The sequence below is a fragment of the Gymnodraco acuticeps genome, unplaced genomic scaffold (genome assembly GCF_902827175.1).
Source record: "Gymnodraco acuticeps unplaced genomic scaffold, fGymAcu1.1, whole genome shotgun sequence".
NCBI lineage: Eukaryota > Metazoa > Chordata > Actinopteri > Perciformes > Bathydraconidae > Gymnodraco > Gymnodraco acuticeps.
Genome location: NW_022991947.1, coordinates 255,157 through 269,578, shown reverse-complemented (window position 1 = coordinate 269,578; position 14,422 = coordinate 255,157). Strand labels below are relative to the sequence as shown.

General features: G+C 40.7%; 1 protein-coding gene across 2 annotated transcripts; it reads left to right on the top strand.

The window, feature by feature from the left end:
• Window positions 1-35: 35 nt before the first annotated feature.
• lhx6 (LIM homeobox 6) lies at window positions 36-13,858 on the top strand. 2 transcript variants are annotated; one of them, XM_034200560.1, is made up of 9 exons: window positions 36-455; window positions 1,321-1,392; window positions 1,627-1,809; window positions 3,675-3,796; window positions 10,908-11,128; window positions 11,486-11,586; window positions 11,717-11,812; window positions 12,085-12,259; window positions 12,360-13,858. In XM_034200560.1, exons 1-9 carry the CDS (start codon window positions 378-380, stop codon window positions 12,437-12,439), a joined length of 1,128 nt encoding a protein of 375 aa, XP_034056451.1. In that variant the 5' UTR covers window positions 36-377; the 3' UTR covers window positions 12,440-13,858. The 2 variants fall into 2 exon arrangements, with proteins under 2 accessions (XP_034056451.1, XP_034056452.1); XM_034200561.1 differs by lacking the exon at window positions 1,321-1,392.
• Window positions 13,859-14,422: the final 564 nt, after the last annotated feature.

Below are 14,422 nucleotides of genomic sequence, written 5' to 3'. Positions count from 1 at the left end.
CAGCCTCCCTGCACCTATGAAGCCTTGGAGTAAAAGCTGCCAGCCCCTTCATTTCATTCACTTCCTGTAGCCAGACTCCTTCGATAAAGTGGAGAGAGTGGGAAAACGGGGAAAGGAACTATTTCTGTTCTAAATAAGGCTCTCCGAGGAGCACCAACAACTCCTCGCCTCTGCAAAGCTCCATAACTTCAGTAGTGTGTGACAGCGGCAGATCGTCGCGCACAGACACAGAGCATTTCGCGTCAAAAACAAAACGGTGTGCCCATTACACCCGAACCCATACGGATGGTTCAAGTTTTGACGCCCATCGCCGAGCCTTCTCCTGATTCCACGCTCCGAGTTTGGATACACTGTACGCTGTGAGACTGCAGGGGTTCATGTACTGGAAAAATGAACTTTTGTCCCCTCTTTCAGAGGGAAACAAAATTTTGTCCGAAGGAATTCCCAAGAAGCAGGTACTAACACTTAGGACACGACTGAGTGACAACTTTGTGCGTAAACGTTTCATTGATACCCCACTAATGCAGTGTGGGCCTTCTGTTTGGTTTAGACTAAATCAGCTTTGTATGTGCTGGCTTAAAAATAGTGATATTTGGTCTAACCTCAATATGAAACCATTTTGATTCACCAAACGATTTCTTCTTATTTTCTCATTGCTCAGTGGATCTATCTGTTGTTGCAAATGCATGCAGTTTATTTGCAGCCCGCAGCATTGTGCGTTAGTTTTGTTTTGTCTCTCTGTGATGTCATAAGAATCACTGCTTGTGTACTGAGATCAGCTGCACGCGCCAGCCGCTGTGAAGAGGCACGCGCCTCTCTGTTATGAATAGCGTGATTTGCGGTCCGCGAGCCTCTCGAGCGGTGCCAATTCGCCAGAGAAGAATTGGATTTTAATTACAGCCATTACAAATCAAATTTGCAATTCTTTGGGTGACCCGTTGCCTTTCTCTGATTGACAGTTGAAATTGACACTCCGGGTCCCTCTTATCCACAGCGTTTCAAGCTATTTGTAATTACAGGTAGTTTTTCCCCCCACCACTCTTCGTGTCCTGGATTGCGAAGAAAATACTATTATTCTGAGAGGCACGGGTTAAGGGCAGGGAAAAATCAATCCAAATTGAAATAGCTTCATTAAAATGTGCCTTTTGTTGCGGGGGCCCTTGTAACTATTTTAACCGGGGTTTATTGTCAGGACCACTTTATATAGGACTAGCCCTGAAGAGCTGTGCCTGTGTGCAAATGTCTCCCGAGGATTTCCCAGCTGAGGATGAGACCGTTAAAGTGATGAAGACTTCCCGTTTACTGAACGTTGTCTTATAGGTGATCTCCACCGAGCATCAAAGTACACCGGGAGCCTCGCGCTGCAGTGTGGACTCTAACCACGCGCCAATGGTGAGAGCTTTATTGCCTATTAATGCTTTTAAAATGTCACTTGGTGCACTTATTGCACATTGGTGACACCTTGGTCTGGGTGCATCCGCTGCACGTTGAAGATAGGATTCATTATATTTTACATTTCTGATATAGCCTACGCGCATTGATTGATATCGACTGCATTTTGACTGCAAACAGCCTGTGGGGATGACTGTGTGTGTGTTACTGAGCTGTGCTGATGCCCTCTTGCAGTCTCACTCGGACGGAGAGTCCCAGCGGTCCAACATGGAGCCGGAGGAAACCCACTCCCCACCCAGCAGCCCCTCCAGCCCTTCCGTGTGCTCGCCGATCTCCACCGCCAGCTCGGTGCCGTCAGACGGGAAGAACGTGTGCGCCAGCTGCGGTCAGGAGATCCTGGACAGATACATGCTGAAGGTGAGAGGCTGACCTTAAGTCTTTAGATTTAAACAGGCTGACGCGATGTGTGGTCACAACAAGTAATATATTCTCGTCTTGTTTATTTGTTTAGCATTGTATTTCTTACTATGGCATTAGCAAACATTTTGTGTCCTGTTTTGTTTTGGACAGGCCTGTTGTATTTTTGCACTGATAGGCCTGGAATTAACAGAAGGCCATAGGCTATAACGTTAGGAGTCCTTACTTTATTATTTTAATAAGAATAATTGCACTAAATAAAAAGTAGGTACAGATAGGCTACATATATCCAAACAAAAAACACAGAAACGTGTCCCAATATAGCCTTATTTATGGCTTAACGAAACACTTTGTTATCATATTGTTAAAGGTAAAATATATACGTGAAATGCATACACATTTAAATATTACATCCAAATTTAACTGCTGTTATCTGCAATGTATTTATTTATTTGTTATCAAAAAGTGATACACGGGGTTTTAGCAGATTCAACAGGGATGTTTTGATTTGTTTCCTGCAACCATGTCTAGTTGCGTGCGCCCGCGTGCTTCCATTCCAAAACATTCCTCACTCGCGCGCAAATGGGTGTGTTTGTCAGGAAGTGTGAGATAACTTCTGTTGTTATGTCGAAGTGCAGGCCTATAGGATATCATCTATAATAATTGTTTTAAATGTATTAATACAAACTGAAAAACACACATGAAAAATATTTTTGCAAACTATTTTGAATAATTATGGGATATAATAATTTGTGATCTCCCATAATAGGATTCAACTGAATTGTATCAGCATTCTTCTAAAATGATTAGCAGTCTTTATCTTGTGTAAAATATCATGCATGCTGCATTGCTGGGCTATTTACCAACTGGACGATGCTGTAATTAAAAGTAGGCCTGTAAATATATATGTTTGCTTTAATTAAATGCTTACAAACGTATATGTTGTAGATGACATAAAAAAATAACAATATTATAATATAATACAATTAAGTTCTAGAATTAACATTATTGCATTTCAGAATTTAATTTAGAATCTTTCGAACAGCGTATTATGGGACAGGCTTTATGATCTCTCTCGCCAAAAATATCGGGCTCATTTTAGATAATAATATTTTTGAAACATATTAAAAGGGCAGCTCTGTTGACATAAATTTGTAAAACTTTAAAAAATGATTTCAATCATTTTTCAGTCGTCATTTACAAATTGGTCACTTGTTTTCAACGCCTGGCAAGTATTATTTTTTCTTAATTCTGCTAAAAGGCGTTCATAATTACTCTTGAACGAAAATATTACACCCAGTGCCAGAAAGAATTATCTCCGGCCTAAGCAGCATGTTCTGGGTTCGATATTTAGAAATTATTAAGATTGCATTTCAGCAGAATATATTTGCCAGCGTTTTAGTAAAATGAATACTGTCCTTTAACATGCTATTTTTAAGCAAAACACCAATAAAATACTGTGTTGCTATATCAGAAAACACAAGAAAGTAAAATATGATCTAAGCAATACTAACATTGAATATTTAAATATATTGTGCCATCACTAAACTCATAATTGTGCATCACTGTAAGATATGCAACTTTCGTGATATTTCCAAGGTAATAATATCTTGAGTATGCTTAATTAGACATTGCATATTTAAATATATTGTGTCATCTCTAAACTCATAATTGTGCATCACTTTAAGATATGCAACTTTTGTGATAATATCTTGACTAAATATATGCTAATTAGACATTATGCAGTGTTGATGATTTTCTTTTGTCGTATATTATGAAGAAACTCAGCACCAGAGACACCCTGTGCGTCCTTAACGCTTGGATCCATCATCAGTGTGTTTGACATGCACGTTGTCTCTCTGCAGGTGAACAACCTCATATGGCACGTGCGCTGTCTCGAGTGTTCTGTCTGCAGGACGTCGCTACGTCAGCACAGCAGCTGCTACATCAAAAACAAAGAGATCTTCTGTAAAATGGATTATTTCAGGTAGGGTAAGTTTATGACCGTGTTTTCAAAATACCACGTCTACTCTACTCTGCCAACATACCCCCCTCCTCTCTTTCTCTCTCACACACACTCACACTCACACTCTTCCTTTGAGATGGATGCGGGTTGCCTCATGTGTTCTTGAAAGACCTTTACAAAAACGTCTCAAAGTGTGTAACAAAATAAAAGTGTAGCTGAAAGATCCAAAGTTTTGTTTTGGCTATCCATTACAACAAGTTTCCTGCAGCGACAAAAATAAAACATATCTGACCTACTAGAACGAGTGTGGAAATGTCTGAGCGTAAGAGGGAGTTGTGTTCGTTTTTTAGAGGTTTTTTAGATTTTTGGTGAGGTTGTTTTTTTGGACCACGTTTTATCAACTTCTATGCCTTTATTGGTCGGGTCAGATTTGAATATTGCACATTATTTATTATCAGATGTTTTTATCGGACCATTCCAAATCAGTCTTGCCATTAACCCGTTAACTTCCACCACATTTTGTAATTGTTCTGGCGCTCAATAAATTCAAGTATCCAGCAGCACGCGCGCAGGAGTTACCGGAGTCTTTAACCTATATCACCACAACGTTAACGGCTGTAGGCGTACAGGAAAATAGCGTAAATCGCTGGAAAGGCAGCTATCTGCAAGGTTTTGCAGCTATCTGAGTCCCTATTGGCACACAAACCGTTATGTGCAACGAAAATATACAACAGAGGAGGCCTTTTTTATTCTACTGATTCATGACCAATTATCATCAAATTAAAACTGTATTATGATAATAAACTATATCATATCGTTGTAATAGGCTACATTTAAGAGAACCGAACAGCAAATAAAACTAAACCTCATTAATAAAATACATTCTGTTTTTAAGCTACAATAAATTATTTTACACATTTTTCACATGTTTATTACTAAACGATTGATGTCACTCTTTAAAAAATAAATACATTGCCATGCAATATTGAAAGGCATTATAACAAAATGAGACACTGAGACAGATACACACTCATTGAGGGGTTAATAATGCAATGGGTTCTTCAGCCAATCAAAACATAGCCTGCTGCAGCCTATTTCTGTTAGGAAAAGTCTTTATATCCTGATGTTTTTATTCATAGATTTTTTATTCACTTTCTATCCAAGTGTGTGGATTTTATTTGTGCCTGTGTAAGGCTGTCAGTGGTGGTATCTGAGGTCAAATGTGGTTCAGACCAGCAACAGCCATATAAATGCAGTTCTATAGCCTGAAGCTGGTGGATATGTATGGGCACATATGCATTGTTCGTGTGTGTGTATGTATGTGTTTGTGTGTGTGCGCACATGTGTGCCTGCTTGGAGTGAGCTTTGGTGTATGTCTGATCTGAACATGACACCAAGCCACCGCTCTGAGGTTTATAATCACCAGCAATTAGTTGTCCTCCATCCCAGACCCTCAGGCCTCCAGATCAGCAATTACACCGCCCGAGTGCCTGGTCAGCATGTTTCTGTTCTGAATGTGACTCCTCTCCAAACTAAAAACACACACACTCTAAAACAGATATGTGTACAAACCTTCAAATGAAAACATGAAGGTGGAACATTTATGTGATAGCAAGAATGCACTGTACACATTGGCTGCTTTGATAACGCCAAAGACACACTTTACACACAGTAAACATAGAGATCTCTGTTTATTTATGCATGTCCAGCAGCTGCCACTCATTTAGCTAATTCCTTCATGAAATGGAGATTTTTGTGTTTGCTCGGCCACATCATAATATTTTACCTGACCCGTCTCCATTTAAATGTTCCTGCACCCTTCTCGCCCTAAACCCTGCGTTGTGGACTCTGAGCCAGTATTTAAAATATGTCAGAGCATTAGAAAACGGTAATGAGTGGTGTAGATGTGGCTGTCACCGGGTTACATGTTGGCTACTCATCAGATAAATCGTACCCTGTAATTATATGATATATATAATCATTGTGATTCAAACATGTGCCTAAATATAGAAGCAGTAAATGTTTCTACACTCGTTTTGACACGCTTTATTATGAATTTCTAAATGATTGCATACAGGCATTCTGTTATATCAATTTTTGAAAGAATGGGTGTGGACAGTTTCCTGCAACAGCTAAAATTATGGGTCTGTTTTCCTTTTTAATAAATAATTAAAAAAAAAAACCTAAACCCAAATAGCTTCACATTCAAACTCATAGCTGCCAGTCTTAATGTCATAACCTTTGGAATTTCAGCTTTAGCCGTTACTACTGTAGCAACAAAGCCAAACACTTTTGATTGAAAGACCAGAATCTTTTTAAATATGATAACTTCCAGGGTTTACTTCTCTCTGTAAAGCCATTCATTTCCCATATTTGAATAAATAATAAAGACTGCACTTCTTTATGCATACTGTATTTCGTACATAATAAACTCAGAATCCCCTAGACGTACAACTAGATGTGTTTGTTGTATTTGTTCGTTTTTATACGGTCCATAGCTTGGTCATATGACAGAATCACACACATTTTCATTCATATCTATGGAATAACTGCACACTATCTGCTCTGTAGAGTGACTCTTAAAATGAGAATAACAAGTAATGTAATAATATTTAATTTGATGGTCAAGATATCCTTAGGATCAAACTGTTTTCGTATCAATATTGTGAGGAACTTTGTAGAAACCCTGCACAAAAAAGTTACCTCTGAAAATATAAACTTTAATCTGGATTTAGGCCAGATTTAAACTAGGCTAAACACGACCGCGGGCCCAGATCCTCTGGGCTGGGTTCAAACCTCTGGAGATATTCCCTCATCTGTGTCAGCCTCTCATCTGGCTTTGGACTGACAGCTCCTTTAATGGGGCGTAATAGCAGGAAATCAGAGTGGGTTTCCCTCCATATACTTGTGTGTGTGTGTGTGTGTGTGTGTGTGTGTGTGTGTGTGTGTGTGTGTGTGTGTGTGTGTGTGTGTGTGTGTGTGTGTGTGTGTGTGTGTGTGTGTGTGTGTGTGTGTGTGTGTGTGTGTGTGTGTGTGTGTGTGTGTGTGTGTGTGTGTGTGTGTGTGTGTGTGTGTGCAGGACAGAGCCCACATTGCGCCTCTCAAAGCCATGTCAGGCCTCAGGGGCTCCCTCACACACACACACACAACTACACACGCGCACACACCATTTCTTTATCAGCCTACTTTGACCCCCCTCCCTGAGCTGCCCCCCTCCCCTCCCTGAGCTGCCCCCCTCCCCTCCCTGAGCTGCCCCCTCCCCTCACTCTGTAGTAACATCATCCTGGTCCGTGAGCTGCAGGCCACACAGGAAGTTGCATTGGCGCACTAATCAGGGGCACCCTGGGATACTGACAGTGTAACCAGAGTCCATGTATGTAGGGAACTTTCTGGGTGATATGTGTGCACTTGTACATGTGACTCTTCCTGTGTGTGTGTGTGTGTGTGTGTGTGTGTGTGTGTGTGTGTGTGTGTGTGTGTGTGTGTGTGTGTGTGTGTGTGTGTGTGTGTGTGTGTGTGTGTGTGTGTGTGTGTGTGTGTGTGTATTGTAATTATTATTATTCATCATCCCACCTTTAGTTAGCTGATTGCGTCTCCATAGCAACAAAGGCGAGTAACCAGTACAAAGCGAGGGATATGAGTTTTTCTAAGAACTGAATTAATTAAAATTATAATTAAACATCTGCCACACAATGCTACACGTTTAAATAAAGACTGCTCGTTTACAGCTAGGAACAAAATTCTTCTTTTGTGAAACAGATTACAAAGAAAACTGAGTGTTCACAGTTACTGCAGTGTCGAAAAATAGAGAATTAAACAATGCCAAGGTTTCTCTTGTGCAGGGTTAATATGTTAAAGCCGGATATCATGTCAAATTGTATTGTCAGTGAATCATTTAAATCACTTCCCAATCTTAGATTTCCATGCAAAGGCTTAACACGAAACCTCGCATCGTGAAACTCTCTCAGGACAAATCTAATAGAGATTAGAGTATTCTCATAGCACATCAGAAATAATCCAAAAAATGTGTACCTCCTCAAGCCACTCTTTCAGCAGCAGGTGAATTACTGTTAAGGAAAAGTAAAGATTCGACCAAAGAAGGGGAGCAAATAGGAGACGTCTGAGGGGATAGGCAGTTTTGCGGCGCAGGATTTTCCCTCTTGTGATACTGGGGGGCCATGGGGATTGACATCATTCCAAAATAAACACCAGGTTTTTGGTGCAAATACAAAACGTGATACAAAAAAAGAGATGGAGTAGTGGGAGGAGATGAAGATGGAGAGGGAGGAGGAGGAGGAGGAGGAGGGGGTTAAAACAAGGGATGATTTGCAGCTTTTCTGGGTTCTGTCTCGGAGCATGAAACTGACAAGCTGTCATGCTAGATTAGACGCAATGTTCCACAATGTTTTTCCTCTTTTACTGTAGAGACGGCCAGGAATTCTCCATAACAATCTGAAATAGTACGCACACACAGCGCAGTAAGCCATTGAAACCATTTGTCTCCGGAATGGCTTTATTGGGTTATAAGAGTTTTTTGGTTAAGTTGCACATATCTGTGACAATTTAAGCTCCCTGTAAGTGGTGAGCGAGCTAATTTTATTTCAAGGTCACTGCAAAGACTTACTGCTTTTTAATGCTGAAATGAATTTGTTTGTTATGAGGAATGCCAGGCCTGGTATACTGCAGATGCTCTTTTTGGATTTTGACATGAATGCATGACTTAACAGTGATACAAAACCAGGAAGGCAGACAAACAGAAGCAGGATGAAACAGATCCTCAAACAGTAGGCGTTTAATGATGACCTTTACATATTCGCTACCATACTACATGCAGAGAAAATGAAACTTCTGGCCAACAAGCTCATATACATGATGAGGGGTACGAGTTTTTGAGATGTCAGGGTTATAGTATGCTTTCATCCCAGATAGAGTGGACTTGAGTGCACTGATACGTTGCCAAACCCACTCACTTGGCAACCCTCCTGCTCTCTGTCCCCCTGCTCTCTCTCCACCATTGACGCTCTTTACTTTGCTATTTCCCTCAGCCACTTACTTCCTCTCTCCATGTCTATTCTTTTCATCCTGCCCTCACCAGCTCCTTCATACCTATCCACGATTGACAGCTCTTTGAATTTGCCTCATGTTGGGCTTGTATGAGTTTCCTCTTTATCTCGGCTCTTTGTATTTTGCTGTAAAGAGGCAGCGCAAAGAAGAAATAGCTGAGTGTATAAGTTAAAATGTCGAGTCGGGCATCAGCTCTTTATATATGTGTCAATGCCTCTTTTACAGAACAATCCCATCAATATGGAAATGTTTCTAATTTGAGCTAGAGCCAGTTGGCCGCTATGCTTTTTGCTCCCAGTTTTACCCTTGGGACAGCACTTTCTGTCAGGCTGCTTAAAGAATCCTGCCTCCTTCACCAGAATTGGCAGCTGCTGACCCTAACAATGCCTCTTAAACTCACTACAACCATCTCAAAGTACAGCGTTTTATACCCATTAGACCCACAATGTGCTCGTTAAATGAGCAGCTTAATGTATTTTCATTCTGGTGTAAAACAGGACAATCTGTATAGTATTTCATTTGTGTTAGAGTGAATGTTTTTGTGGATAACCCCACAGTGCCAGCTGCTCAGTCAGCCATATTCCAGTTAAAGGAGAAGGCTGATTATGTGCTATACATTTTTGTATTATCATCAAATCCCATTCAAAGTCAAAACCAAAGTCCATGTAACCATAGTCTATGTCTGATGACATATCTGATTCTTCTCTGTCACAGACCTCCATTGTTGTACTAAAACTATAACAGAAACACAATAATGAGCCACACTTTTTCACTTAGTGTCATGAAATGGTGAACATGGGCACTGCTGTGTATGTTTTGTCTTTCTAATATACACCGTCCTGCTTCTGTAAATATTCACAAATGTGTGTAAATCTGCCACTAAAAACAGTCCCCGTCAACACATTCTTAGTTATTTTTGTGATATGTTTGCAAGAAATGGACTTGATGAAATGAGATTGGGACAACAGAGAGGGCAGGATAGTCCAAATATATTGTGAGATGGACTAATGCACACTTCTCTCTCTGAAATATTGTGAATATTATGGTACTTAAATAAAAAAAAGCATTTACTTTTCACTCTGTGCTTAGGCTCTTTCACTGTTTGGCTCATTCAGTCCTCAATTGGATTTATACATATTGATATTTTTCAATGAAAGAGCGTAGTTATTTCAGACATCTTGTTTTGAGGTCATCAGGAATTGTCTTAAAGAGTTTGCTGACTTAACAAATGTATGTCCGCTAACCGGTTCCCTGCCCAGCCTCTCTCTTTCCATAATTTTCTGTCCATTTATCTTTCATCCACCCACCCATTCAGAACAGTAAGTCAGGTGGTTTAGGTTTATATGCCGCCTGACCTCACTGTTGCTATCAGTTACAACGGGGCGATCTAGAGTGATGTCATCCAAGTCTTTCTTCATGTGTGTCATGTGTGTAAAACCACCCTGGTTTGTTCCCTTGTGTGTGTGTGTGTGTGTGTGTGTGTGTGTGTGTGTGTGTGTGTGTGTGTGTGTGTGTGTGTGTGTGTGTGTGTGTGTGTGCGTGTGTGCGTGCATGCGTGTGTGTGTGTGTGTGTGCGCGTGTGTGTGTGTGTGCGCGCGCGTGTGTGTGTGTGTGTGTGTGTGTGTGTGTGTGTGTGTGTGTGTGTGTGTGTGTGCGTGCGCGCTTGGGTACATGTCAGGGTCTTCATGCATCAGCCAGGAAATTGCAGGTGTTGGTTTGTTTGCATTCAAGGCTCAGCTTGCAGCCGCAGTCAGGTTTTTTTTTCAGAAGGCCACATCCTTCTCCAAGGTTTCTTTCTTAAACCCTTCGAGTTCTGCCAAAACTCCAAGTTTCAGAACACACATTTCCTACTCTCTCAACATGTTCTCAAAGAAAAGGACGTCTGTGCATGTTTAATTTAGTTTGTTTAACAATGTGTGTGCTATATGGTATTGGCTTTGAGATTAGGTTTAAAACATATTTGACTACTTTCTGTACTGAAATGTTGCTTTTACCCCGTCAATGAAGCACTAATTCCTCATTCTGTCTCTCCTCCTCTACCTCGGCTCTCTTTTTCTGTCCTTCACAGTAGGTTTGGTACTAAGTGTGCCCGCTGTGGGAGGCAGATATTCGCCAGCGACTGGGTGCGCCGTGCAAGAGGGAACGCATACCACTTGGCATGTTTTGCGTGCTTCTCGTGTAAGAGGCAGTTGTCTACGGGAGAGGAGTTTGGCTTGGTGGAAGATAAGGTCCTGTGTAGGAGCCACTACGACACCATGGTGGAGAACCTCAAACGAGCGGCTGAGAGTGGTGAGTCAAATGCTTCTCTGTGGCTGCCCAGATTTTTGCTCCAGAGTCCCAAAACTGAGGTCTGCTGAATTTATGAGCAACATAATGACTGTATGATTCACCTTTGTACAATTTATTATTTCTTAAATCATTGATGATTTAATGTGTCTGGCCTGCTTCTTACTCATTTCTCAGTGGTCGTGTTACAAGAGCTCAAAAACTTCAATTTTGGCTCCCAACTGAGGAAAAAGTCCAGATATGATTTAGTGTCCAAGTCCTCTTGTTCAAATGGGCCTCCTGGGACAATCATGGTCATTTTAAAAATGTTATTCAACACTTTTGACTGTCATGTCATATTTCTGTTATTGCGTTTTTCAGGCAATGGTATCACATTAGAAGGAGCAGTTCCAACAGAACAAGACAGTCAGCCCAAACCGGCCAAAAGGGCACGGACATCGTTCACTGCAGAACAGCTACAGGTCAGACACACACTTATTTTGTGAATATGCTGCACTCTTTATTTGACCAAAAAATGTAATACAATGTGTAATGATTGGATTTCAGCAGCCTTTTCTTAATTTCATGTTACATTTTTGCCTCAATATGCAGATAATGCAGGCTCAGTTTGCCCAGGACAACAATCCAGACGCCCAGACGCTACAGAAACTAGCCGACATGACAGGCCTCAGCAGGAGAGTGATACAGGTCAGTACACAGAAATACACTTTCTCTTGTATTAATGAATCTATGTATGCTATGGCACATAGTGAAATAGCATACTTTTGAAACATTCAAACACATATACTTAATTTACAGAAAAACATAGTAAAAGGTCAAATGATGTTTAATTATGTTCAGGTATGCATATTCATACTGATTTAGGTATTTTCAATGTTTTGTCTGCTTTTGAAATAAATCAACATGTTTGATATTAAGAATATAGCATCATGATGTCTGGTTACATTGCGTCTTCATAGGTGTGGTTTCAAAACTGCAGAGCAAGACACAAAAAGCACACGCCCCAACACAGTGGGGTTCCCCAAGGTCACCTCCAGTCCAGGATACCCTCGTCCCTGCCCGATGAGCTGCATTACTCCCCCTTCGGCAGTCCTGAGCGGGCGCGCATGGTGGCCCTTCACGGGTATATCGACAGTGAGTCACAGTTTACTTCAATGCAATAATTATGCAAATACACCTTTTAGCCTTTTTTATATTTTCACCTAAATCCTTATTTCTTTTGTGTGCTTTTCAGGTCATCCCTTCTCAATGCTGACTTCTCAAGGTCTCCCTCATCAGGCCATGTCGCTGCCCCAGCTCCCCCTCAGCCGCTAGCACTCCACCACTATGACCCTTTTGACCCCTAAACCTCCGGATCTGAACCCTTGATCTCCCATCACTGACGTCTGTAGACCTGACCGGGGGGTCATGCAGTCATCAGTTTGGAGAAAAGACTTATCTTACAGGAGCCCTGCCCACTCGGACATATGGAAAGAAAAGGAAGAACGAGGAAAAACTCAAGATACGTCCATCATTATGGGTTTTTATTTCTGAGGACAGGAATATCCACCTGCAGCCACTCACAGAAGCATTTATCATTAGCAGGAACTCAGTGACGGTATTTTACACCACCTTAAGGACCCATTTTGCTTCAAATGTACAGCATCCTCCACTCTACCCACCCATCCTTTTTTTTTAAAGGGATGAAACTGAAAGGGGAGTGAAGCTTTTTGAGCGCTGTCAGAGTACTGAAGATAAACAAAGAGAGAGAACTTGAGGGGAACTGTCTTTGTGGCCTAAAGGCCCGACACACTCAGTAGACCACACCAGAGGTAAGACTGATCTTTTCTCTCTAAGCAAACATGAAGGAAACTGTTGAAATATTTTCTTTAGGAAGGGACCTTATGACATCTCAAAAATACTCCCTATGTTACATTTTTGGTCGATTTTCCAATGAAATTAGGTTAATCTTTGACATTGTGTGCCTTATCTTTTCCATAATTTAAAGAAATGCTGCAGCATTGAACCAGCTAATTAAATCTAAGCCTCTAATTCATATCAAAAAATTAAGAAGATTTAAAATCTTCTACTGGTGGAAAATGTGCATCTTGAATGTGTCAATTTGGAAGTAAACCACAAAGCACACTTTCTGGGCTTGTGTGTTTTTAAATTATGGCTGTGACATTAGAAGCTAACAGAATTTGGGCCACAATAATCCTGCTACATTTCTTTAAACTGAAAGGGAAACAAATGGAAGACTGAGATGAGCTACACATTGCTACAAATTCTGTTACAAGTTACATATTTTCATATTTCCAAACATGTGTATTGTCACTAATTTATATGTTCTCTGTCTGTGTGTCTTTGGCACAAATAGGGAAGTGTTGGTGTTTTGGTACAATATGGAAAATATGAAGCAGACTGGGGTTGTACATATGTGTGTGTGTGTGTGTGTGTGTGTGTGTGTGTGTGTGTGTGTGTGTGTGTGTGTGTGTGTGTGTGTGTGTGTGTGTGTGTGTGTGTGTGTGTGTGTGTGTGTGTGTGTGTGTGTGTGTGTGTGTGTTGGCAGGGGTAAAGAGTGTGCATCTGTATTTAGTGCCATGGCCATTGTGTGAAGAACAGGATCCAACAAGACCTCAATGTCCTTGTATTTATTGAGATGGTAAATCCCTGTAAAGCACTTTTCCCTCTGAAATTATTTGGTTTTTGTTAAAAAACAAGAAATGAAATCAAACAAAAAGTTTATTTGATAGACTGTGCATCATTAATGTTTTGTGTACTTAAATGCAATAAAATAGAATGTGATATTTTCTTTGTGGATTTGAATCATTGGGTAAATCAACCAGGCAATAATTCCCTTTTATTTTCAAAAACAACACGTGTGGCACAAAGCAAAGGACATGTGGAACAACACTCTTTATGCAGGATGTTTATCCATTGTATTTGCTTGAATTGTGTGGATAGTTGTTTACATCCCTGTGTGTGTGTGTGTGTGTGTGTGTGTGTGTGTGTGTGTGTGTGTGTGTGTGTGTGTGTGTGTGTGTGTGTGTGTGTGTGTGTGTGTGGTATTTGTAAATGTGTGGTATTTGTAAATGTGTATCTTCGACGAAGCAAGAATGGTGCATTGTGAGAAATATTATATTTGTGCAAAGCACTGCTGCCCTTAGAAGACTTGATGTTTAATTATTTTTTATTTATTGAGGCTTTTCCAACTTTCCTTGTGAAATTGTGGAGGATTTATGGCCTTCATAGCCCAACATATCTGCTAAAGCTAAATGACCCCTGTCAATGTTATCTGCACATTAGCAATACACATAT

Bases quoted from the DNA above. Each gene is read 5' to 3' on its own strand.
- lhx6 (XM_034200560.1), top strand. From the start codon at position 378: ATGTACTGGAAAAATGAACTTTTGTCCCCTCTTTCAGAGGGAAACAAA. The intron at 456-1,320 runs GTACTAACACTT...GTTGTCTTATAG, and splicing joins AAGGAATTCCCAAGAAGCAG to GTGATCTCCACCGAGCATCA. The intron at 1,393-1,626 runs GTGAGAGCTTTA...GCCCTCTTGCAG, and splicing joins ACTCTAACCACGCGCCAATG to TCTCACTCGGACGGAGAGTC.